The 24,769-nt window shown below is 46.9% G+C and overlaps 1 protein-coding gene and 1 long non-coding RNA gene across 8 annotated transcripts in view; one reads left to right on the forward strand and one right to left on the reverse strand.

The window, feature by feature from the left end:
• FBXL20 (F-box and leucine rich repeat protein 20) overlaps window positions 1–2,922 on the forward strand; it is a 126,799-nt gene extending 123,877 nt beyond the window's left edge. For all 7 annotated transcript variants that reach the window (XM_034941968.3, XM_034941967.3, XM_024926240.4 and 4 more), the window contains one exon: window positions 1,947–2,922. In XM_034941968.3, the coding sequence (XP_034797859.1) occupies window positions 1,947–2,054 (108 nt within the window). In that variant the 3' untranslated portion in view covers window positions 2,055–2,922. The remainder of the gene's footprint in view (window positions 1–1,946) is intronic.
• A 6,478-nt stretch (window positions 2,923–9,400) lies between these two features.
• On the reverse strand, window positions 9,401–24,762 carry LOC134729502 (uncharacterized). The gene is made up of 2 exons (XR_010110644.1): window positions 23,570–24,762; window positions 9,401–20,318 (listed from the first exon to the last, which is right to left on the reverse strand). It is a non-coding gene; the product is annotated as an uncharacterized LOC134729502 (long non-coding RNA).
• Between the last annotated feature and the right edge of the window lie 7 nt (window positions 24,763–24,769).

The following is a 24,769-nucleotide window of genomic DNA, read 5'->3' on the forward strand; positions in this document are numbered from 1 at the left end:
TAAGACAGGGTCTCCTCTGTCACCCAGGCTGGAGTGCAGTGGCTCGATCTTGGCTCACTGCAACCTCTGTCTCCCAGGCTCAAGGCTTCCTGCCACCCCAGCCTCCCAACAGCTGAGACTACAGGCGTGTGCCATCACGCCAGCCTGATTTTTTGTATTTTTGGTAGAGACGGCATTTTACCATGTTGCCCAGGCCGGTTTCAAACTCCTGAGCTCAAGCGATCTGCCTGCCTTGGCCTTCAGAAGTGCTGGGATTATAGGTGTGAGCCACCATGCCCGGCCTTAAAAAACTATTTTGTAGAGACAAGGTCTTGCTGTGTTTGCCAGGCTAGTCTCAAATTCCTGGCCTCAGGCGATCCTCCCACCTCAGCCTCCCAAAGTGCTCGGATTACAGGTGTGAGTCACTGTGCCAGGCCCAGATTTTTACCTTTGCTTTTGGCCCTATCCACCATAATAGAGAGACCCAGGTATAGCCAAATAACTAGAAAAAGAAGTTTTTTGTTCTTTTTTTTGAGACAGAGTCTCGCTCTGTCACCCAGGCTGGAGTGCAGTGGCATGATCTTGGCTCACTGCAAGCTCTGCCTCCCAGGTTCACGCTATTCTCCTGCCTCAGCCTCCCCAGTAGCTGGGACTACAGGTGCGTGCCACCACGCCCGGCTAATTTTCTTTTTGTATTTTTAGTAGAGGCGGGGTTTCACCGTGTTAGCCAGGATGGTCTCGACCTCCTGACCTCGTGATCCGCCCGCCTCAGCCTCCCAAAGTGCTGGGATTACAGGCATGAGCCACTGCGCCCGGCCGAAAAAGAAGTTTTAAAAAGCTGGATGAATCTGTGTGTTAGATTGTTCTGCTCAACAGATGTTTATTGGAACATCTGCTTCACACCTGCTGTAGGAAAGGCAGTGTGCTTATTCAGGCCCTTAATACCAACCTCTAGGCCAGTCGCGGTGGCTCACGCCTATAATCCCAGCACTGTGGGAAGCTGAGGCATGAGGATCACCTGAAGTCAGGAGTTCAAGACCAGCCTGGTCAACATGGCGAAATGCCATCTCAACTAAAAATACAAAAATTAGCCGAGCATGGTGGCAGGTGCCTGTAATCCCAGCTGCTCAGGAGGCTGAGGCAGGAAAATCGCTTGAACCAGGAGGCGGAGGTTGCAGTGAGCCAAGATCACACCATTGCACTCCAGCCTGGGCAACAAGATGAAACTCTATCTCAAAAAAAATACCAACCTCTAAAAAATCCATGTTGGCCACATGGCCTTGAGCAAATAAAAGAGTACCAGACTTCATCTTGAGTTCGAGTTGGCCTCAGTTCCTCTTCCCCTCTTCAGACATAGAGGACTGTGAGCATAATTGCACTGGGGGTGGCCTTGCAGCCATTTTTTTCCTTCACCAAAGAGAATGAGAGCCACAGGTCAACCAGAGCCTCTTACGTGCCTACTTAATTAGGGTTCCTAGACTGCCTGGCTGCCAGGAGTCTCTTCCATCTCCCATCCTTGGGCGGACCACTTGAGGTCAGGAGTTCGAGACCAGTCTGGCCAACATGGTGAAACCCCGTCTCTACTAACAATACAAAAATTAGCCTTTGTATTTTTAGTAGAAATGGGGTTTCACCATGTTAGCCTGGATGGTCTCAATCTCCTGACCTCGTGATCCGCCCGTCTCGGCTTCCCAAAGTGCTGGGATTACAGGCATGAGCCACCGCGCCCGGCCCTCAGTTTTATTATTACACAAACAGGTACCAAAGTCATATGAGTTGTTCTGGTCATTGAGAACAACCTAGGATGGAACAAAGTAGAACCCAGGCCCTCTAACATCCTGACCAGTGCTCAGCCTTGCCCTGCTTTCATGTTCATTGAGCCCCTCAGTAGTTTTTCTAAGAACCAACATTGCTCTTTCTGTTTAAGCCCTCTCTCTTAAACGTTTAATGTTTCTGTCTTGTTTCAGACCCATTTACCCAATATTAAAGTCCACGCCTACTTCGCACCTGTCACTCCACCCCCATCAGTAGGGGGCAGCAGACAGCGCTTCTGCAGATGCTGCATCATCCTATGACAATGGAGGTGGTCAACCTTGGCGAACTGAGTATTTAATGACACTTCTAGAGCTACCGTGGAGTCTCTCCAGTGGAAGCAACCCCAGTGTTCTGAGCAAGGGTTACAAAGTGAGGGAGGGCAGTGTCCAGATCCCCAGAGCCACACATACATACACATACACACCCTTACCCCCATCCATTCTAGCTTTGTGACCATGGGACTGAAGTTTGTGATGGCTTTTTTATCAAGTAGATTGGTAAAATTTAACCATTCCTGTTGAGGTGCCCATAAGAAAATCATAGGCCAAGATAGGGAGGGGCATTCCGGCAAACCCCGTGTTAATGCTACTGTGGTTTTTAAATTTTTGTCTAGGGGTTTCTTTGGGGATTTTAGAACAGCATCTGCTGTCCTCCGGGGTCAAGAAAAGCATGGAAAGACAATGTATGATGTACCCAGGGACCAGAAAGAAAATTTCTTTGCATCTTAGAAATGGTAGACATTCATTGTGACTACAGAGCTTCTGTGTTTCCTTGTTTCCATGCCAACATGCTGAGCATGCTCACAAAGAAGGCTCGTCCATTCCTCCTGTGTTTTAGTATTTGGCCCAGAGGTTTCCTAAATGGTTGCATTGAAATCACTGTGGTCCAAATGTAATTCTTACACACTCAAATTATCACTGTCTGTAGCACACTTGTGCACCTGTCTTACGTTCTCTGTTGCTCCCCCCCACACTCTTGCTCAGTCTGTCACCTGTTCAGTCTGCTTACTCACTCAATTGTTACCCTTTTGCTGTTGTCGTGTTTACAGTTTGCATTTTGAATGATTAGTTGGGATTACCAAACATTTTTTAAAAAGATATTATCAATAAATATTTTTTTAATTCTAAATTTTACCGTTAGGGGACCCTGCCTGAATCTTTGCCAACCTGCAAGGAAACTATAATGAAAGCAAGAAAAGTTATGAGAAGAAACTGTTTTGATGAAAACAGATGCTACCCTTTGGTTTCTATTTTATCTTCTGATATGTGATAATTCGCATGGTATCCCCAATATTCCCCCTACATATTCTTCCTTCTGTCAGACTCCACCAACTGTATCATAAGGAAAGAGAGAGATGTATTATTAGGAAAGAGTGAAAATGATAAATCACAAAACAGAGCCTGAAAGTCCCCAACACCCAAGTTCAGACATTAATGATTAATGTTATTATATATTTACTGAAATCTAGGAGTGATCAGTGGCATCTGTGACCTATGAGGTTGTTTTAACAGGAATGCCACTAGAGGAGCTGTGTATTCTAGCCAGTCTGTTTCTCTCTTTTCCCCCATTTCAGCCTTTCAGGGATACAAGAATGGCTCTATAACAGCTGGTCAATTGTATGTCAGTGTTAATGGATTCATATCTAGTGTTGGCACCCCAAAGGGCCAGAACCTTCCCATAACCTGTCAGTCTCTCTCTTTTCTGCCCCAGTCTTTTTTTTTTTTTTTTTTTTTTTTTAAAGACAGGTTCTCACTCTTGCCCAGACTGGAGTGCAGTGGTGCAATCTCGGCTCACCGCAACCTCCACTTCCCAGGCTCAAGCGATTCTCTTGCCTCAGCCTACCGAATAGCTGGGATTACAGGCATGCACCACTACTGCCCGGCTAATTTTTGTATTTTTAGTAGAGATGGGGTTTCACATGTTGGCCATCCTGGTCTTGAACTCCTGACCTCAAATGATCCACCTGCCTCAGCCTCCCAAAGTGCTGGGACTACAGGCATGAGCCACCATGCCCGGCCCTGTTCAGACTTCTGAATGAAGTATGAATGTAGCCAGGTGAAGCATTGAGGCAGCTGAAAGAGAACACTGAGAGAAGTAGGGGGTTTAGTGTCTCTGCTCAACCTGGGCACTAGAACTGAGGGAGGAATTTAGTGTCCAGGACTCAAGAGTCCAAGAAGAAGCACCCTCTGTCTTCCCAAAAAATCAGAGGATAAAGGAAGTAAAATGAGTTTTTAAAGCATAAGAAGAAAATTTCTAAACCCCAAGATTAGAAACCCAGTGTGATTTTTAGTAGGGTGATTTTGGCGGGGGGTTCCTTTGAGACATTAATGTGCAATCCATCATAATATTAATCTTCTATATGATCCAGACTATTAAAAGGCTTGTTTTATTTATTTATTTTATTTTATTTTATTTTTTTAGAGATGGGGTCTCGCTATCTTGCCCAGCCTGGACTCAAACTCCTGGGCTTAAGCCTTCCTCCCACCTCAGCCTCCCAAGTAGCTGGGACTACAGGTGTGTGCCACTGTACCCAGCTTAAGAGGTTTGTTTTAATGCTGCAGTTGCTGATTATACCAGCATATATAAGAATAAAGTCTGATTTATTTATCCATTGATTTAGAAGGCAATTGGATGAAAGGGTCTTAGAAGTCTATACTATCCATTAATATTTATCATATTAAATTTATTTTAAATCCTGTTTTATTGTGCCGCTTTAAAAGCGCAGATTACTTGTTTATTCATTCCCCTTTCCCCTTATTCTCTTTCAGATTACCTTATAAGGAATATAGTTTTTAACATGAAACTCAGTTTCTTGTCTGTACCCCTACACATAAAAATACATACGTGCATACACACATACTTCTAGATGTGGTTGATAATATTCAGATCCCTAGGTTACTCATTCAAACAAAACTAAAGGAGAGAACTATTTAGGGGCCATCTGCTTTAAAGTTTAAGGTGTTTTGTTGTTGTTTTAGTGCCTGTACAAATTGACCATAAAACCCAGATTGATTAGTGAGTGTGGATTTGAGTTGCCTAAGTTGAGGCTATTAAGGTACTTCTTTACTTAAAAGATAAGTTTAAAAGACCCTATTCATCAGTTCATGATGATCTTGGAAATGCTGTTTCTCTACTCAAAGGGTATACCCACAGGCAGGTCCATGGGGACTTGCTCTGGTGATCTCTGCTATTAAGGCAAATTCCAGCCTATTTGTGCCAAGAACAGAGTCAAGTGAGAGAGAATGAAGACTCAGAGATGTGCAGCACTGGCTTGTATGTTGTCAGGCAGAAGCCTTGTTCCTTTCTCAAGAAAACTTCAGGCCTATCAAGCTTGGAAGGAAATACATTTTTTTATGCTGATTTGCAGCCTACACCAGCTGATGAATATGCTAGGACTTTGAGAACACAAAGCATGGTAAGTTTTGGTCAGGTGGAAAGGAGCCTGACATCTGAACATAATGCTTCCTCTCTCAACATCTGGGATACTTTTGAAAATTCAGTAAGGCTTAATGTAGGAAAAATTCTTTACAGGAAAAGCTAATTGATCTGTTTGTCTAACCTCATAGCCACTCCAAAATATGCCTTTTATAATGAAAAAAAACAGTGAACAGAGAGAAGAGATTTGGGGATAAGTTAGAAGGTACCCTCAAAACTACTGCCATAAACCTACAGGTGGGCAAGGAGGAATTACTGTAGTGTCTCTGGAGAAAGTTCTTGAACATCCAAATCATCTCTTTTCTAAGCAGTTTTTCCCCTAATCTCATACCTTACATCTTCCAGCATCATTTGCTACATCAATGTCTTTTCATCCTCTTCATCAGCCCCATTGAGCTGACTCCAGCTTATTTTTGCACTGATTTCCACCATTTCCTTCCCACACCCATCCTTTCCCTCTATTTAAAGCCTCCATCTCACCCTCAGTAATGCTGCTGATTTACTCTCAGATGTCTCAAGTCTAGCTTCCTTTTTGAATCCTTCTCCTACTCCAGGGGCTGTCAAAGGCAGCCTTAAAGTTCAGTGACTGTTAGGTGGCTCAGGCCATTTTTCATTGGGTGGTCTTCGGTGTTTGCATACTGAATTTGAATTCAGTTTAAAAGCAAACTGTTGGATATGAGGAAGAAAGGGATATGGCCTTAGCCCTTTTTCCAATATTTGGAATATGAAAGCATATTGTGCTTTGTGTAAAAAATGTTTTCTTCTCCTATTCTGCTCTTGTCTTTACTGAAGGTAAAAGTATTCCTTAAGTAGCTTTTGCAAATTTCTAGTCTGATTTCCACATTCATTAAGTTGATTTAGCAGACATGTAAGTCAGAAGTTTCACATATCCCTTGTATCAAACATTTTATAGGGAAACCTAGTAAATTTATGATGCTTCATTTTGGGCTTTCCAGACTATTTGAGTTATTCAAGATAGCCATAATGTTTTAGTAGCGACATTCTTTTATTACTTCTAATTGCCTTGTAAAATGCATTGTTATGGCCCGGCACGGTGGGTGGATCACAAGGTCAGGAGTTCAAGAACAGCCTGGCCAAGATGGTGAAATGCTGTCTCTACTGAAAATACAAAAATTAGCCAGGTGTGGTGGCAGGTGCCTGTAATCCCAGCTACTCGGGAGGCTGAGGCAGAGAATTGCTTGAACCCGGGAGGTGGAGGTTGCAGTGAGCTGAGATCGCACCACTGCACTCCACCCTGGGCGACAGAGTGAGACTATCTCAAAAAGAAAGAAAGAAAGAAAAAAAATGCATTGTTACTAGTTTGATAGCCCACTAATGCCATGGGGGACTAAACAAAATATGTGATGAAACCTGTCTTGGTTTGAAGTTGTTAGAAAGTGTGAGAGTGTCACTGGAAAGAAGAGAGTGGCTTCCTGCCTGCTTGTTTAGTCAGCATGTCCTTAGGTGACTGTGTTGGGAGAAGAGCACTCATGGGTCATGGGTGACCCTTGGCCATTTTATGTTTATTGTGCTGAAAGTCACAGGCGGCTCATGCCAGTTGCTACCAGTGAGAGGAGGGGTTTAAAGGAAATTGCTCTATTTTGCCTTATTCCTCCTTATGTATATGATTTAAGGGTAGGCTTTTATCCTGGTTGTATCTCCTGGCTGACAGACTTTCTCAATCATATGTTTGAGCTCTGAAACATTTTACAAAAAGATTGCCTCTCTATCTGCCTGCCAATCCTAGAATCTTTAGCCACCTCAAACCCAGGCACTGTGAATTAGCCAAGTCCTGTTTGAGAAGAAATGTAGGATGTTTGGTTGGAATTCTTGAGACAGAACCTCTCTCCCCATTAATGATGTTGTACCAAAGAATTCTAAAGCAGTAAAAGGATAATGGGGAAAAATGGAGTCACAGCCTTTCCTCGCCTTTATTTCTTTTTTTTTTTTTTTTTTTTGAGATGGAGTCTTGCTCTGTCACCCAGGTTGGAGTGCCATGGCACAATCTAAGTTCACTGCAACCTCTGCCTCCTGGGTTCAAGTGATTCTTCTGTTTCAGCCTCCCAAGAGGCCGGGATTACAGGTGCCCACCACCACGCCCAGCTAATGTTTGTATTTTTCATGGAGATGGGGTTTTGCCATGTTGGCCAGGCTAGTCTCGAACTTCTGACCTCAAGTGGTCCACCTGCCTTGGCCTCCCAAAGTGCTGGGATTACAGGTGTGAGCCACCGCACCTGGCCAATTTCTATCATAAATTTTAAATGTAAGATTGGAAGATACAGAGAGCTGTATAAAATCATACCAGTAGGGTATAATTAGCCCAGGTAGTTTAGGAATAAAATTGGGTTGTATCCGAGTGCCCTAACTTGACATTTTGATTCTCCAGCAAAGAACATAGGTTACTAGGTTACTAACCTTGCCTTCTCACTTGGGATAAACTTTTTTTTTTTCTTGTTGCCCAGGCTGGAGTGCAATAGTGAGATCTCGGCTCACCGCAACCTCCGCCTCTTGGGTTCAAGCGATTCTCCTCCCTTAGCCTCCCGAGTAGCTGGAATTACAGCCTGTGCCACCACGCCCGGCAAAATTTGTATTTTTAGTAGAGACGGGGTTTCACCATGTTGGTCAGGCTGGTTTCAAACTCCCAACCTCAGGTGATCTGCCCACCTCAGCCTCCCAACATGCTAGGATTACAGGCGTGAGCCACTGCGCCCAGCCCAGGATAAACATTCTACCTGCCTGAAAGTACCATAAGAGGCAAGTGAATTTCTTGCATGATGGGCTTCTGCAGCTTCCCCCTCAAGTCACATCTACCTGTTGTATTTATTTATTTATTTATTTATTTATTTTTGAGACAGAGTCTCGCTCTGTTGCCCAGGCTGGAGTGCAGTGGCGTGATCTCGGCTCACTGCAAGCTCCACCTCCCAGGTTCACGCCATTCTCCTGCCTCAGCCTCCCAAGTAGCTGGGACTACAGGCTCCCGCCACCATGCCCGGCTAATTTTTTTATTTTTAGTAGAGACGGGGTTTCACCCTGTTAGCCAGGATGGTCTCGATCTGACCTCATGATCCACCCGCCTTGGCCTCCCAAAGTGCTGGGATTACAGGTGTGAGCCACCGCGCCTGGCCCGTTGTATCTATTTTTTTTAGACGCATCAATTCAGTGTCTCTGAAGCTTTTGATCATTAGGAAGGTCAGTACATAACCTCTCAGGTGAAGCTGAGTTGATCTTTGGAGCCCAAGAGAGTTAATTTTCAGGAGAAAAAGAATTAGGGCAAGCTCCCCTGTGGGATGTTAAGAGAAAGTCCATATGCGCTTCTTCCATCTCTGCCTCTTGTTTTTAAATAAGTGCTTGTGAAGTTCAGTTTATAGAGGTTGAGTCTCAGTGCTTCCTCAGCCAGGGTGGTTTATTGCTGTTTTACGAAGAACCATGAACAAGCAAAATCCTATCAATAGTCCTTTCTGTTTTATGTTTTATAGTCTTATTTTGAAGAATCGGCATGGTAAAATGATAGACAAGTTTCAAATAAAGCAGATAATTAGCTCTAGAATTGGGGTACTTTGCCTCAGGTACAGCATCTGTCCTGAATACATAGTGATGGCTGTGTCACACATGGGTACATTTACTTTCCTCTCTGATCAACTCCACCCCTTTTTACTGGCAAAGAGGGCTCCTACTTTCTACACACTTAACCAGTCAAACAGTTAGGTTTTGGCACCACCGAAAGAACCACAAGTGCACCCCAGCTGCATCTGGGCGTGGTTTTGGTACTAGGACTAAAGAAGTGAGCAGTAAATGACAGTCCTTACCCTAGGAAGAGATGGGAGAAGAGAGGTGTCCAGACGTATTTACCTTTTCTCTTCTGTCATGCCCCAAGAACCAAGGATCATCTTTGAAGTGACGTCTTTTTTGTTAAATTGGAAGAAGAAAACTTTGCAGCCAGGCATGGTGGCTCACACCTGTAATCCCAACACTTTGGGAGGCCGAGGCGGGCGGATCACAAAGTGTCAGGAGTTTGAGAACAGCCTGGCCAACATGGTGAAACCCCATCTCTACTGAAAATACAAAATCCCAGCTACTTGGGAGGCTGAGGCAAGAGAATCACTTGAACCTGGGAGGCGGATGTTGCAGTGAGCCGAGATCACGCCACTGCACTCCAGCCTGGGCAACGGAGTGAGACTCCATCTCACAAAAAAGAGAAAAGAAAACTTTGCTTCACTAAGTTTCTCTTGCCATTATCTCATTAATTCAGATCTGTACCTCATTGCTGCTCACACATATATGTTTCTTACCTTAGCCTGAACCTTCTCAGGCCTTGAAGTCATTATTCTACTCTTTTTTTTTCTTTTCCTTTTTTATGGCACTAGAGAATGAAAACCTAAGGTCTTAGAAAATCTTAACTTGAAAAAGTCTCTAACTGGCATGATTTGATTACTTTTTTCCCCTGTGGACAAATAATTTTCTTTCCTATATAATAGATTTTTAGTAAGTGAAACCTTTGCTGCTGCTTTCCTGGGTTTACATTAGTTTTTTCCTGCCCTTAAGAATAATTTATCTGTGCTTCTCTGGTGACTGTTAATTTCTAATAGTGCAGGAAGGGATGAGCTTTTGATTTCTTCTCACTCCCCTCCTCACCCTACTTCCAAATTACACACTAACTTCTAACTCTTACAGCCTGTTGGCACATACACAAGATCCACAAGACCATGCTCCTCAGAAGCTACCCGTGTCCTTTCTCACCATGGTGTGGCTCTTGGAGCCCTGAGTATCTGTGACTACCCACTCCAAAGGTTGACTGTAAGAGGAGAGCGGCCTTCTTAATTTTGCATTTCTTAATTTTGTTTTTCTCCATTCCTGTTTTATGACTTGGCCTTCAGATGCTTCCTACTCTGGCCTCCTCCTTTTTTCTCCCAGGAATTGTTTCCAGGTAACCTACCGTGTGCACTTCTCAGCTGCTCTGCTCACCTTTGCCCACCTTCCAGTGACCCTGAGAGTACAGATCCGAATAATGTGGCCTGTGCAGAGCTCAGAGAACTGTGAGGACTACCCATGCCTGTCAGACTCTGCTCAGGGACAGAGATGGATGGGTAAATGGTGCTGTTGGAGACATTTTTATCTTCAAACCAGGCTCTGTTTCATCCCTGCACCCCGCACCCCCACTCACTCCCCTGAGGGGGTAAAATGCAGAGGTGGTTGACCTGAAGGGTCTGATTCCCTCCTTCCCAAGCCGTAGGGCCTACCCTGGAGTGCTGCAGTGTGTGAGAGCTGCTGCTTGCTTGTTTCTCCACTAGGCCTGCTCCAAATGCTTAGCCAATCTCTGGAGCCCACACAGTTGCCTACGGGGTGACTTAGCACCAGGTTCCATTAGCTCTCCAAGTGACTGTTTCCACCCAGTACTTTTGGCGCTTGAGGATGGGGGGAGGGGGATTATTTAAAATAAATAAAATCCGAGGTGGCAGTAGAGGATTCCTTTTGCTTTAAAAATCTTTGGACTAAAAAAAAAAAAAAAAAAAAAAAAAAAAGTTTTTTATATATAAATATATAAAGTAAATTGTTATGTAACTATTATTGTTTCTTGTATGTTCTAATTTTGTTTTATGATGTAATTAAAGAAAGTAAGCTGTGAAGACTTTTCATTTTCCTGTGGAAATAGCCTGACTTTGAGCAGTGATTCTTAACTTCCTTGAACCCTAGAACTACTCGTGAGGCTGAATGAAGGGACTTCCTTTTGGCATCCTTACATTTTTGAATACTTTTTAATAGCCTTTATTTAATACTCATTTACTCATTTAATAACCTCCGTTTAATACTTTTTTAACAGCCGTTATTTAATACCCTGAGCTTCACTTGTCCTCGAGAAACATGGAAGACATAATGTAAATGAATTGCCTTAGTTAATTTGATGGATAAAATTCAAGCCAAGTCCCTTCTCTCTGCAGAGCATTCATTGCCCTTACCTTGACTATGAAGGAGTGAAGATGGAGTAGTGTAATGGTTAAACACACAAGCTCGAAAGTCAGATTGCCTGAGGTCAAACCTATACCATTTATCTTGTATGACCTCAGCCAATTAACCCTCCTTTCTCAGTTCTCCATTGGTAAGATGGGGATAACAGTATCTACTTTATAGAGTTGTAAAGATTAAATGAGATAATGGTACATAGTAAACACTCATGTGTTGGCTGCTTTTATTCCCTTTATCTCAACTAATATTTCAATACCTAGTCTTGTGCTAGAGGCCTCTAGGGCTTAAAGATACACAAACATAAATGCAACAGGGTCCCTATTGTTTTGGTAGAGATGAGCTGTAGAGCCAACTCAGCAAACTAAATTTAAATCTCTATCTACCTTGCCATGAAGCACCCTTGGGGAGCCCTGTGGAATCAAAGGCCCCACTTTACATCTGTTTATTCTGCATAAAGACCTGGTCTAGATAAGTCCCAACACAGTCCCTTCCAGGGATGCAAGCAGTGTCTGCTCAGTTGTCCATATTAACTTTTAAGTAAATATTAAACAGACTTCCCTTTACCCCATCCATTGGTTATCATCTCAGAGCCTTCTTCCTTCCCACCCTCCCTAGCAGAGGCTACCTGGTTCAAGTCTCATCGAAGATGATTAGTAAATAATACCTTAGGTAAATTATCAGCAAATAATTATGCAAGGTTTTTGTGTTTTGTTTTGTTGTTGTTGTTTTTGAAATGGAATCTCTCTCTTGTGGCCCAGGATGGAGTGCAGTGGCACAATCTCAGCTCACTGTAACCCCGCCTCCTGGGTTCAACCAATTCTCCTGCCTCAGCCTCCCGAGTAGCTGGGATTACAGGTGTGTGCCACCAGGCCCAGCTATGTTTTTTGGTGGTTGTTGTTGTTGTTGACAGTCTTGCTCTGTCACCAGGCTGGAGTGCAGTGGCGTGATCTTGGCTCACTGCAACCTCTGCCTCCCGGGTTCAAGCCATTCTCTTGCCTCAGCTTCCCAAGTAGCAGGGATTACAGGTGCCCACCACCACGACCAGCTCATTTTTGTATTTTTAGTAGAGACAGGGTTTTACCGTGTTAGCCAGGATGGTCTTGATCTCCTGACCTCGTGATCCGCCCACCTCGGCCTCCCAAAGTGCTGGGATTACAGGTGTGAGCCGCCGTGCCCGGCTTGGCTATAGTTTTTTTGTATTTTTAGTAGAGATGGGGTTTCACCATATTGGCCAGGCGGTCTTGACTCTTGACCTCAAGTGATCTGCCTGACTCAGCCTCCCAAAGTGCTGAAGATTACAGGCGTGAGCCACCAAGCCCGGGCTTATGCAAGAATTTTTAAGAGGGCACTTGTCTCTTAAAAATGACTTGTCTTCCACTTTGTGCATTTGGAAATCATCAAATATACTTTTGTGTATATTTGAAGATTTTCGTAATAAAACTTTAAGGGAGGGAGAATGGAAAAAAACAGTTAAGATATGACCTGATACCATTTATCTTTTAAGAAAGCGTTTACTGTTTAATATAAAAGTGGTTTTCTGGGCCTGGTGCGGTAACTGAGATCGCGCCACCTCACCACTTCACTCCAGCCTGGGCAAAAGAGCGAAACTCCATCTCAAAAAAAAAAAAAAAAAAAAAAAAAAGTGGTTTTCTGTATGGAAAAAGAGGACTAGATTCCTACCTGCAAGATACACAAAAATCAATTTCAGTTGGTTACTGACCTAAACGTGAAAAGCAAAACTGAGTCAAACCTTTTTTTTTTTCTTTTGGAGACCGACCCCGGGGCTCACTGCAACCTCTGCCTCCCGGGTTCAAGAGATTCTCCTGCCTCAGCCTCTCGAATAGCTGGGATTACAGGCACACACCACCATGCCCAGCCAATTTTGTATATTTTATAGAGACAGGGTTTCACCATGTTAGCTAGGCTGATCTTGAACTCCCGACCACTGGTGATCCGCCCACCTCAGCCTCCCAAAGTGCTGGAACTACAGGTGTAAGCCACCGCGCCCGGCCAAAAAAGAGCCTCTTTTCTTTATAAATTAAAAAAAAAAAAAAGTAGGCCAGGCACGGTGGCTCACGCCTGTAACCCCAGCACTTTGGGAGGCTGAGGCAGGCGGATCACGATGTCAGGAGTTTGAGACCAGCCTGGCCAACGTGATGAAACTCATCTCTACCAAAAATGCAAAAATTAGCTGGGCGTGGTGGTGCAAGCATGTAATCCCAGCTATGCGGGAAGCTGAGGCAGGAGAATTGCTTGAATCCTAGAGGTGGAGGTTGCAGTGAGCCCAGACTGATTGCACCATTGCACTCTACCTCTGGGCGTCAGAGCAAGTCTCCCATCTCAAAAAAAAAAAAAAATTAAATTTATGACTTTAGGGAAAGATTAATAAAATTTAAGGTAAAAAAAAAAAAAAAAGTCAAGCACAGTAGTGCACACCTATAATCCCAGCTACTGAGAGTTTAGATGGAAGGATCACTTGACACCAAGAGTTCAAGACCAGTCTGGACAACAGAGACCTCATCTCTTAAAACTAAGGAAACAATATGTCTAAATTTTTTTTTCTAAAAGCCCCATAGCCTCAATTCTAGAGAATAGCTATAGTATTTCCTAAATCTCTTAGAACTGAGTTTTTTAGTAGGTACAGTGATTTGAATATTGAATGGTCTTTTGGAGGCTTTAGTAATTAGTTTTGCCCAAACTAATTGTGAAAAAAAGATCCAGCTGGATTTATTTATTCCCTTGTTCCAGACCCCATCCTTTGCCCTAGTTTATAGTTTAAGCAGAAGACATTTCCCCTTGGGGACAATAAAGCCAAGAAAACTGAACACCACATTAAATGTTCAACACATTGGACAACACATTAAGTGTATATACCTTTTAAAAATTAAAACGGGCGTAAGTAAAATTTTTAAATGAATTAACACTCTCAGTGATCACCAGCCAACACTGCTCATGGCAAAAGCTCTTTCTACATTGCCAGTTTTTTTTTTTGTTTTTTTGTTTTTGTTTTTGTTTTTTTTGCCTCATAAACTTGGCCAGCTCAGAAGAATGAACGGGTAAGGAAGACTTCCAACAGCCATTGCTGCTGACCAGAAAGAAAAGTGAAGCTGGAGGCTACTTGCCTCCTCTCGGGGTGAGATGCAAGATACTTTGGCTCACCTGGAGCCTGTTGAGTCAGCCAAGTGTTTTAACAAGGTTTCTGGTGAAGACAAGCTATCAGTCTCTTGAGCAGTGGAGTTCCCCTGGCCTAGGTCAGAACCAAGTAGTAGCCATCTGGATTCTGCACCGAAAGCAGTAAAAAGGCACCAGCAGGACCAGTCAGGTCCTCACCCTCCAAGCAGCCTACAATGCGTCTGGCACACCCAAGTGTTTTTTTGTTTTATTTCTTTTTTTGAGGTGAAGTTTTGCTTGTCACCCAGGCTGGAGTGCAGTAGCACGATAGTTCACTGCAACCTCCACCTCCCGGGTTCCAGCGATTCTCCTGCCTCAGCCTCCCGAGGAGCTGGGATTACAAGTGCCCGCCACCACGCCTGGCTAATTTTTGTATTTTTAGTAGAGATGGGGTTCCACCATGTTGGCCAGGCTGGTCTTGAACTCCTGACCTCATGATCTGCCCGCCTCGGCCTCCCAAAGTGCTGGGGTTACAGGTGTGAGCCACCACGCCAGGCCACACGTGTCTTAAAACCCAACTTCACATCTACCTCTTCCTACCCCCTTGTGTACATAAGCCAAGCTGACCAGCTCTGGCATGTGGAGGGGTGGAAGGCAAACATCTGAATAACCAGATGCCAAGCAGACTAGTCAGAGGTGCCCTATGCCAGATGATGTCCAGGAAGCACCTGCCCTTCTGCCTTGTATCATGCCAGGGGCAGGTGGAGAAAAGTGGGGGCCTTACTTTTCCCTCTAATAAACTCCCTGACAACAGAAACTGGAGCATTTTTTATTTAATGAGGATGCATTTATTCAGTCATGTTTTTCCTAAGCAATAAATGTCTTTTAGCTATACAAATCCCTCTCCCCTTGACACAAAGCTGGCATTCACAGATGTTTGCTAGTTAATTGGGACACATCCCCTTAATCCCCTTCAAAGAGGTTTTTGTTTGTTTGTTTGTTTGTTTGTTTTTGAGACGTTTGAGACAGACTCGCTCTGTCACCCAGGCTGGAGTGCAGTGGGGCAATCTCGGTTCACTGCAACCTCTGCCTCCTGGGTTCAAGGGATTCTCCTGCCTCAGCCTCCCAAGTAGCTGGGACCACGGGCACGTGCCAGCATGCCCGGGTAGTTTTTTGTATTTTTTATAGAGATGGGGTTTTGCCATGTTGGCCAGGCTGGTTTTGAATTCCTGTGCTCAAGTGATCCACCTGCCTCAGCCTCCCAAAGTGCTGGGATTACAGGCATGAGCCACCGCGCCTGGCCCCCAAAGAGCCTTTTAGTCTCATTTAGGAGACGGAATATATGCTCAGCACACTCTTATCCCCCTTTATAGGGCCAGCCAGGCACACTCCTCTGCCTCTAAAATCCCTTTTTTCACCACAGCCACAAAGTATGATTCGTCCTTAAAATTCTGGACCACCTGTAAGAGTGAAGCGGGCACAAAGGCAATTTTGTTATTAGAGCCAAAGAGAACAAGCCATGCCATGGAAAAGAAAGCTTAATCTGAGGCAGAAGTGTTAGCGAGGCCTCCGTGGGGACTTGCGACAGGAAATGGCTGCCCTTTATCTGGTCACTGAGGAGAATGAAGATGCCCCCAGTGCCCTGGTGGAAAAGGCGATGGATCTGATTGGCTGGGATGGCCAGAGCTCAGCCAGTTTCCCCATCAGCTCTACAGCACTGAGTTCATCCAGAGAGATCTCTTGATAAAAGTCTTGGGGCATGGGCAACACAGAGGCAGGGGTCAGCAGGGGAAGGGAGTCCAGAGATGTGCCCACAGGAAACCAGGGGTGCCAGGAAGATGGCTATGGGGTGGGGGGAGGAGAAGAGGGAAAAGTTGGCTGGGTGTGGTGGCTCACGCCTGTAATCCCAGCACTTTGGGAGGCCGAGGGGTGGATCACGAGGTCAGGAGTTCAAGACCAGCCTGGCCAAGATGGTGAAACCCCATCTCTACTAAAAACTACAAAAATTAGCTGGGCATGGTGGCAGGCTCCTGTAATCCCAACTACTTGGGAGGCTGAGGCAGGAGAATCTCTTCAACCTGGGTGGCAGAAGTTGCAGTGAGCTGAGATCGCGCCACTGCACTCCAGCCTGGGCAACAGAGTGAGACTCCATCTCAAAAAAAAAAAAAAAAAAGGAAAAAAGTTTACTTCACCTCTCATCCCTCATCTTTTGGGAGGTGTCTGAGGGGAACCCCCAGTTTAAAGACATAGGACACCCACATATTAATGACTGGGACCCAAGTACATAACAAGATGATATTCTAATCCCATATGCTAATGGAGTGACGATCAGGTGGAGTGGAGGAGTAGAACATGGTGAATAAACCCAAGGAGACATTCTGGAAGGAGAGGGACTAATCTGGTCATGGAAGGTAGGGAAATGCCAAGAAGGGCATCCTGGGTCCCAGGAATGGTGGGGTATCACCATTCCTCTTCTAGGGAGAGGTTTCATGCAGCTACACCTGAATTTCCTATGTTCTGGAGAGAGAGGCCAGAACCTCACCTGAGTCAGGGTTCTTAGGAACCTCGTTCCCTTGCCTAGAGGTCTCCTGAGCCACATACAAAGTCAGTTGGTGACAGAAGGGCCTGGGCCAGGAAAACAGTCTATGTATCAGTCTTATACCTGAACTAACAGCTCCCATGTCTAGCCCCCATCCTAGGAGAGATCCCAGCCTCCTCCCAGGTCTCGAGGGAGGGAGGTCACTAAGTAGTTCTTAGGTATTTAACGAATGCTGGACACTAGGGGGAGAAAAAATGGGGAGGAAAAAACCCCACAGACATCTCTATCCCCAGAAATGGAATGAGGCAGGTGGGATGGCCACAGAAGGAGGAGGTCACAGGAGCCTAGCTTTTCACCCCAGCCCTGCCAGCTTTGGGTTGTGACCTCAGACTGGTCACTGTCCTTCTTGGGCCTGAGTTTCTTCTGTAAAAAGAGGGAGTGGGACTAAGTGGTCTTTAAGGTGACTTCTGGCTTAAACATTGTATGAGCCGGGCGCAGTGGCTCACTCCTGTAATCCCAGCACTTTGGGAGGCCAAGGCAGGTGGATCACCTGAGGTCAGGAGTTCAAGACCAGCCTGACGAACGTGGTGAAACCCCGTCTCTACTAAAAATACAAAAAATTAGACGAGCGCGGTGGCAGGCGCCTGTAGTCCCAGCTACTCGGGAGGCTGAGGCAGGAAAATGGCATGAACCCAGGAGGCGGAGCTTGCAGTGAGCCGAGATAGTGCCACTGCAGTCTGGCCTGGGCAAAAGACTCCGTCTCAAAAAAAAAAAAAAAATTGGCCAGGCATGGTGGCAGATGCCTGTAATCCCAGCTACTCAGGAGGCTGAGGCAGGATAATCACTTGAACCTGAGGCAGAGGTTGCAGTGAGCCAAGATTGCGCCACTGCATTCCAGCCTGGGCAACAAGAGTGAAACTCCATATTAAAAAAAAAAATTGTATGAAACATACCTGCTAGCTAAGTTAGTAAGGGCCACTACAGTGGGAAGGGGACCCTGGTTGGCAGTGCCCAGCACCTGGCTCTAAGAGTATTGAAAAGGCGGATCCCATCAGCAGCCCTGCAGATTTGGATAAGGTCCTGGCATGTAAGCTTCAGCAGATCCAGACCTGTAGAGTCAGACAGGGCCAGACTGAGGAAAGAGGCCTGGGATCAAGGGCGGGAAGTAAGGGACACAGTCTATTAGTCTACAAATAGCCCTAGTGTGCTCAGATATGGGAGTCAGGCTTGGATTTAAATGCCAGTTCTGCCACTTGTTAGCTGTGTGTCCTTGGGCAAGTTATTTAACCTCTCTGGGCACTGTCCTCAAGGAATAGTGTATAAATTATATGGGATAATTCGTGAGACGAGAGCCTAGCACAATGCTGGGCAACTCTTAGTCCCCAATAAAGGTTAGTTGAAGGGCCCACAACAAGCCAGGACAGAGACAGGCTTCCTGCCTGTGTGTCCCACCCACTCTCAGTCCCCTACAGGTCTGGCTCCTGCCAGACACTAGCCTCACCAGTGAAGTTGGCCAGCATCCGGCAGTAGCTGGAGAACCAGTGCTGATGCAACCATTGCTGTGTCTCTGAGATGGGGGCTTTATGGTTCAGATCCTGAGGTATAAAATGGATGGTCCAGGTAATACCAGGACCCAGGGACAGAACAAGAAAGGGAAACAGCCCCTCCCTTGGGAGGTCCCAAGTCTGAGAAGGGAGGCTCTTCCTGCCCAGTCCTATCAGGTAAGTTACAATCTATGGCCATATCACATCTGGCCACCAGGGGGCAGGGCCACTCCATTCTGGAGCTTGAGATGAAGCTGCGGAGAAGGCTTTGGGACAGTGGGGAGTGGGAAGGGGAAGGCTCACCTCAACTGGGCTACACCCCAAGGTGTCCAGAGCGAATGGCGGTGAGGAACAGAGCCTATGAGGAGGAGCAAAGGTTCAAGAACTCTGCGGAGCATTACAGCCAGTCTCCCTCCACCAACACCCTTCCTCCAGGCCTGCCCTGGGACACAGAGCTTGCTCCTGTCCTCACCCCACAAATTCCCCACCAATCCCCAGCCCTGCCCTTTGCTCCATGCCTGGGCTGGGAGCTCTTTTCTTCACTCTCACCCCAAAGGGCTGACAGGAGGTGCTCATCCTGCCTCACCTTTCTGGGGACAAGAGCCTGCAGGAGTGGGGAGAGGTCAGAGCCAGAGAGCTGAGAGGTGGCCGGGGCCTTGCAGGGGACTCCGGCCATGGCGAACACTGCAGGCAAACACACAGCAATGCTGGTCATTGCTCCCTTCTCTCCACCTGTGTATTAAGAGCTGACCAGGGGCCTGACAAGTGGACTGGGTTTCCACAGGAAGGAAGAAGTTAACCAGCCGGCGGGCCTGGGGCAGTGAGGAAGGGCCTTGGAGGAGCTGGCCAGGAGGAGCAGCAGTAGGAGGAGGGGGCCAGGCAGAGGGAGCACACAAGGAAGGAGGTGGCGATGGCCCGCGTAGGACAGGCAGCCTGGAGGGCGTCAGCTCCTGGAAGCTTCAACAACCACAGACAGGGCAGAGGGTGTCCTTTGCAGGAAGTGGTGGAGTCCCCAGGGGGCTGTGATGGGCTTGCAGCAGTCAGAGCCCTGGAGGCCTCCATTTCCCCATCTGTACCGTGAGGATCTTTTCTCCAACTCTCCCCTCCTGCTCTCGCCCCAACACACACACCTCCAAGAAGACAGTGCTCTCGCAGGCGGTCTGATACTTGTCCCTCTCATGCAGGGGCTGTTTCTCCATCTTCTCGCAGTCCATTTTCAGTTTCCGCTCCTTTGGGCTGCAGGAGGATGATGAGGAAAGCCTCAGGCTCCTTTCTTTTCTTTTTTTTTTTTTTTTTGAGCTGCAGTCTCGCTCCGTTGTGCAGGTTGGAGTGCAGTGGCGCGATCTCAGCTCACCGCAACCTCCGCCTCCTGGGTTCAAGCGATTCTCCTGCCTCAGCCTCCGGAGTAGCTGGGATTACAGGCTCGTGCCAACACGCCCGGCTAATTTTTGTATTTTTAGTAGAGACGGGGTTTCACCCTATTGGCCAGGCTTGTCTCGACCTCTTGACCTTGTGATCCACCTACCTCAGCCTCCCAAAGTGCTGGGATTACAGGCGTGAGCCACTGCGCCCGGCCCAAAGACTCTTTCTTTACCTGCCTGCCTCTCTTCAGTGGCTCTGTTGGATTGGCTGTGAGACAGAGACCAAGCCCCATCCCTCTGTGTACAGAAAAGGAAACAGTCCAAGAGATGGGGCACAGCAGGCTGAGGATCCACAGCAACGTGGGGCCAGAACCCACACAGCTGGCGAGGCCAGGTGACAGCCCTGAGAGAGAGGAAAATGGGCCCCATTGCTGCCTGTACCTTAAACACCTTGATGAGGCAGCCAGCTGAGTGCAGGTGGTCTAGCGGCAGCCCCTTGTCACTGGGCCTGAAGGTGTCGATCTGGAGGCGGAAAGGGATGCCTTTCTCTCCACCTTTCTTCCAAGGTGTGAACTGAGATGGAGAAGAAACAGAGAAAACAGGGCGACTCCAGATCCACCCACATGCAAGGGAGTCCACCCAAAACCAGTTACCCGCCTGCCACCTGTCAGCCACATACTACGACAGCAACTTTCCATCCCCAACCAGTGTCCATTCTGTTTTATTTTTTGAGACGGGGTCTTGCTCTGTCACCCAGGCTGGAGTGCAATGGTGTGATCTTGGCTCACTGCAACCTCCGCCTCTCAGGTTCAAGCGATTCTCTTGCCTCAGCCTCCGGAATAGCGGGACTACCGGCGCGTGCCACTGTGCCCAGCTAATTTTTGTATTTTTAGTAGAGATGGGGGTTTCATCATGTTGGCCAGGCTGGTCTCAAACTCATGACCTCAAGTGATCCCCCCGCCTCGGCCTCCCAAAGTGCTGGGATTACTGTCATGAACCATAGCTCCCGGACAAGCTTCCATTCTTTTTTTTTTGCCCAGGCTGGAGTGCAATGGCGTGATCTCGGCTCACAGCAACCACTACCTCCCGGGTTCAAGCAATTCTCCTGCCTCAGCCTCCCGAGTAGCTGGGATTACAGGCATGTGCCACCACACCCAGCTAATTTTGTATTTTTAGTAGAGACAGGGTTTCTCCATGTTGGTCAGGCTGGTTCACTGCAAGCTCCGCCTCCCAAGTTCACACCATTCTCCAGCCTCGGCCTCCCAAGTAGCTGGGACTACAGGCGCCCACCACTACGCCCGGCTAATTTTTTGTATTTTTAGTAGAGACGGAGTTTCACCATGTTAGCCAGGATGGTCTTGATCTCCTGACCTTGTGTCGTGATCCACCCGCCTCGGCCTCCCAAAGTGCTGGGATTACAGGCGTGAGCCAGCGCGCCCGGCCCCAAGTTTCCATTCTTAAAGCATCACTTTACTATGTTCTTTCCCTTGGTCAAAATCCTTCAATGGCTCCCCATGGTTATGAGACCAGAAGCAAAGTTCCTAACCCGGGTATTGGATCACCTTAAAGAGTCAAGTCAAGCGTTGCTGCACGGCTGCTCTTTCTCATCCGTCAGTGAACCCACTGACCCGCCCTGCCTCCCTAATCAGGACCCCAACACACCTGCAGTTTTCCCCAGAGGCCTCTACCCAGAAAGCTCCCCTACTCACATCTGAGCCAAGACATCCCCTTCAAGGGTAGTAGAGCGGCCAGATAAAATACAGGATGCCTAGTAAAGTTTGAATCTCAGATGAACAACAAATAATTTTTAGTGTAAGTGTATCTCAACTATTGCATGGAATATACTTATACTAAAAAAAAATTTTTTTTTCTTTTTTTTTTTGAGACGGAGTCTCCCTCTGTCGCCCAGGCTGGAGTGCAGTGGTGCAATCTCGGCTCACTGCAAGCTCTGCCTCCTGGGTTCAAGAGACTTTGTTTTAAAAAACATTTAAAATTTAAATTTGGCTGGCGTGGTGGCTCACACCTATAATCCCAGCACACAGCAGGAGACAGAGGCAAGAGGATCGCTTTGGGCCGGGAGTTTGAGGCCAGCCTGGGCAACAGAGTGAGACCTCACCTCTACAAAAAAATTTAAGAATTAGCTGGGCCTAGTGGCACGTGCCTATAGTCCCAGTTACTCGGGAGGCTGAGGCAGGAGGATTGCCTATACCCAGGAGTTCCAGGCTGCAGTGAGCTATGATTGCATCACTGTACTCCAGTCTAGGTGACAGAGTGAGACCCTCTCTATATAAAAAAAACAATAATTTAAAATAATAATGCTGGGTGCAGTGGCTCACGCCTGTAATCCCAGCACTTTGGGAGGCTGAGGCGGGCAGTTCACTTGAGGTCAGGAGTTCAAGACCAGCCTGGCCAACATGATAAGACCCCCATCTCTCTACTAAAATACAAAAATTAGCTGGGTATGGTGGCATGCTCCTGTAATCCCAGCTACTTGGGAGGCTGAGGCAGGAGAATCGCTTGAAACTGGGAGACAGAGGTTGCAGTGAGTTGGGATCACACCACTGTACTACAGCCTGGGCAACAAAGCAACACTCTGTTTCAAAATAAATAAATACAATGGGGAACAGTGGCTCATGCCTGTAATCCCAGAACTTTGGGAGGTTGAGGCAGGAGAATCACCTGAGGTCAGGAGTTTGAGACCAGCCTGGCCAACGTGGTGAAACCCTGTCTCTATTAAAAATACAAAAATTATCTGGGCATGGTGGCCTGTGCTGTAATCCCAGCTACTCAGGAGGCTGAGACAGGAGAACCACCTGAACCTGGGAGGCAGAGGTTGCAGCAGTGAGCCCAGACCGCGCCATTGCACTCCAGCCTGGGCGACTCTGTCTCAAAAATAAATAAATAAATATAAATAAATAAATAAATAAATAAATATAAATAAAGTAAAATTCAAAGGAGAACCACCTGAACCTGGGAGGCAGAGGTTGCAGCAGTGAGCCCAGACCGCGCCATTGCACTCCAGCCTGGGCGACTCTGTCTCAAAAATAAATAAATAAAAATAAATAAATAAATAAATAAATATAAATAAAGTAAAATTCAAATTTGAGCATCCTATATTTTATTTGCTAAATCTGCCAATCCACTCCAGGAAGCCTTTCAGGCCTGCCACCCCGAGCAGCCTTCAGCCTCTGTGTTTGGCCTGGCACCAGGATTCTAAGGGTAAGCAGCATCTTCCTCTCTTCACACCCAGTACTCACAGTAGCCTGCCCATAATCCCATGAAAAACAGTGAAAGAGTCCAACTTTAGAGTGAGGAAACTAAGGCTCACAGAGGCTACAGGACCTGGGTAAGATCCATGCTAAGAAGTGGTAAGGCAGGCACGGTGGGTCACGCTTGTAATCCCAGCACTTTGGGAGGCTGAGGTGGGTGGATCACCTGAGGTTGAGAGTTCAAGACCAGCCTGACCAACATGGAGAAACCCTGTCTCTACTAAAAATACAAAATTAGACGGGCATGGTGGCGCATGCCTGTAATCCCAGCTACTCAGGAGGCTGAGGTAGGAGAATTGCTTGAAGCGGGGAGGTGGAGGTTGCGGTGCGCTGAGATCACGCCATTGCACTTCAGCCTGGGCAACAAGAGTGAAACTCCATCTCAAAAAAAAAAAAAAGCAAAGAAAAAAATATATATCCTTTTTTTTCGCACCTGGCCGAGAGTCATTCTTATTTTCCCCTCACCCCTGCCCAAACTCACCTTCCTTTTCCACCTACACGGTTGCCACCCCCATCTGACCTCCAGCCTTTTCCCAGGCCCAGCTTCAGGCTCACCTGCAGGAAGAGAGATGTCCTCTTTGTTGGGTCCCAGTGAAACTCCACCATGTTGAGTTGTGAGAGCAGCACTTGGGGTTCTATCACTCCCACGGACAGTGGCACATCTGCAGGCACAGGGTGGCAAGCAGGGAGCCAGGCTCAGCCTTCCCAGTCCACAAGGACTCCTGAGCCAGAGCTCAGGCTCGAAGGGCCCCCGGCCTTTCCCCACTCATCGATGTCCAGGATGCGGTCCCTGGGCCCGGCTCCACCTCCACCCAGCCAGCTGCCGCTGCTGCTCTGTGTACTGCAGGTGCGGGTCGTGGAACACCACCTGCACCACACTCTGCAGCCACAGGAGGACGTGGCGCACAGTCAGAGGACGCCAGCATTGAGGACCCAGTCTTCACACCTGTGTAGGCTGACCTTCCCACACCTCCCTTCCTACCCCAGGAGGCATTAGGACTTAGAATCACCAATCCGTGTTCAAATGCCCATCTGCCACTCACGACTGTGAACCAGAGAAGTAATCTAGAGACCCTGAGCCTCAGTTTCCTCATCTGTAAAAAGGGGGAGTTAATGCCTTCCCACCCTAGGCACGCCACCCATTTCTTTGCAACATGTCACTGTTGGTCATTTCACAGAATATGTGTAATTACTTGTTTGTCTTAGTAGAATGCAAGCCTCCTGAGGAAGGGAGCCACATCTGTCTCATTACTGATGAATCCCTAGCTCATGGAACATTTTCTGGCATAGAGTGGGGGCTAAATAGGTAATTTTTTGAGAAAAGGTCATGTGTGTGAATAACACTGTGTAAATATATTTTTAATTTTATTTTTATTATTATTTTTTTGAGACAGAGTCTGCTTTGTTGCTCAGGCTGGAGTGTAGTGGTGCGATCTTTGCTCACTGCACCCTCTGCTTCCTGGGTTCAAGCCATTCTCATGCCTCAGCCTCCCGAGTACCTGGGATTACAGGTGTGCACCACCATGCCCAGGTAATTTTTGCATTTTTAGTAGAGACGGGGTTTCACCATGGCTGGTCTTGAACTCCTGACCTCAGGTGATGCGCCCGCCTCAGCCTCCCAAAGTGCTGGGATTACAGGCGTGAGCCACTGTGGCCAGCCTACACTGTGTAAATGTGTTTCTAAATCTCAGTTCTGCTACTTGCTGGCTCTGTGTCCTTGAGAAAACATTTAACTTCTCTGTGCCTGTTTCTTCA

The sequence above is a fragment of the Pan paniscus genome, chromosome 19 (assembly GCF_029289425.2).
Source record: "Pan paniscus chromosome 19, NHGRI_mPanPan1-v2.0_pri, whole genome shotgun sequence".
Classification (NCBI taxonomy): domain Eukaryota; kingdom Metazoa; phylum Chordata; class Mammalia; order Primates; family Hominidae; genus Pan; species Pan paniscus.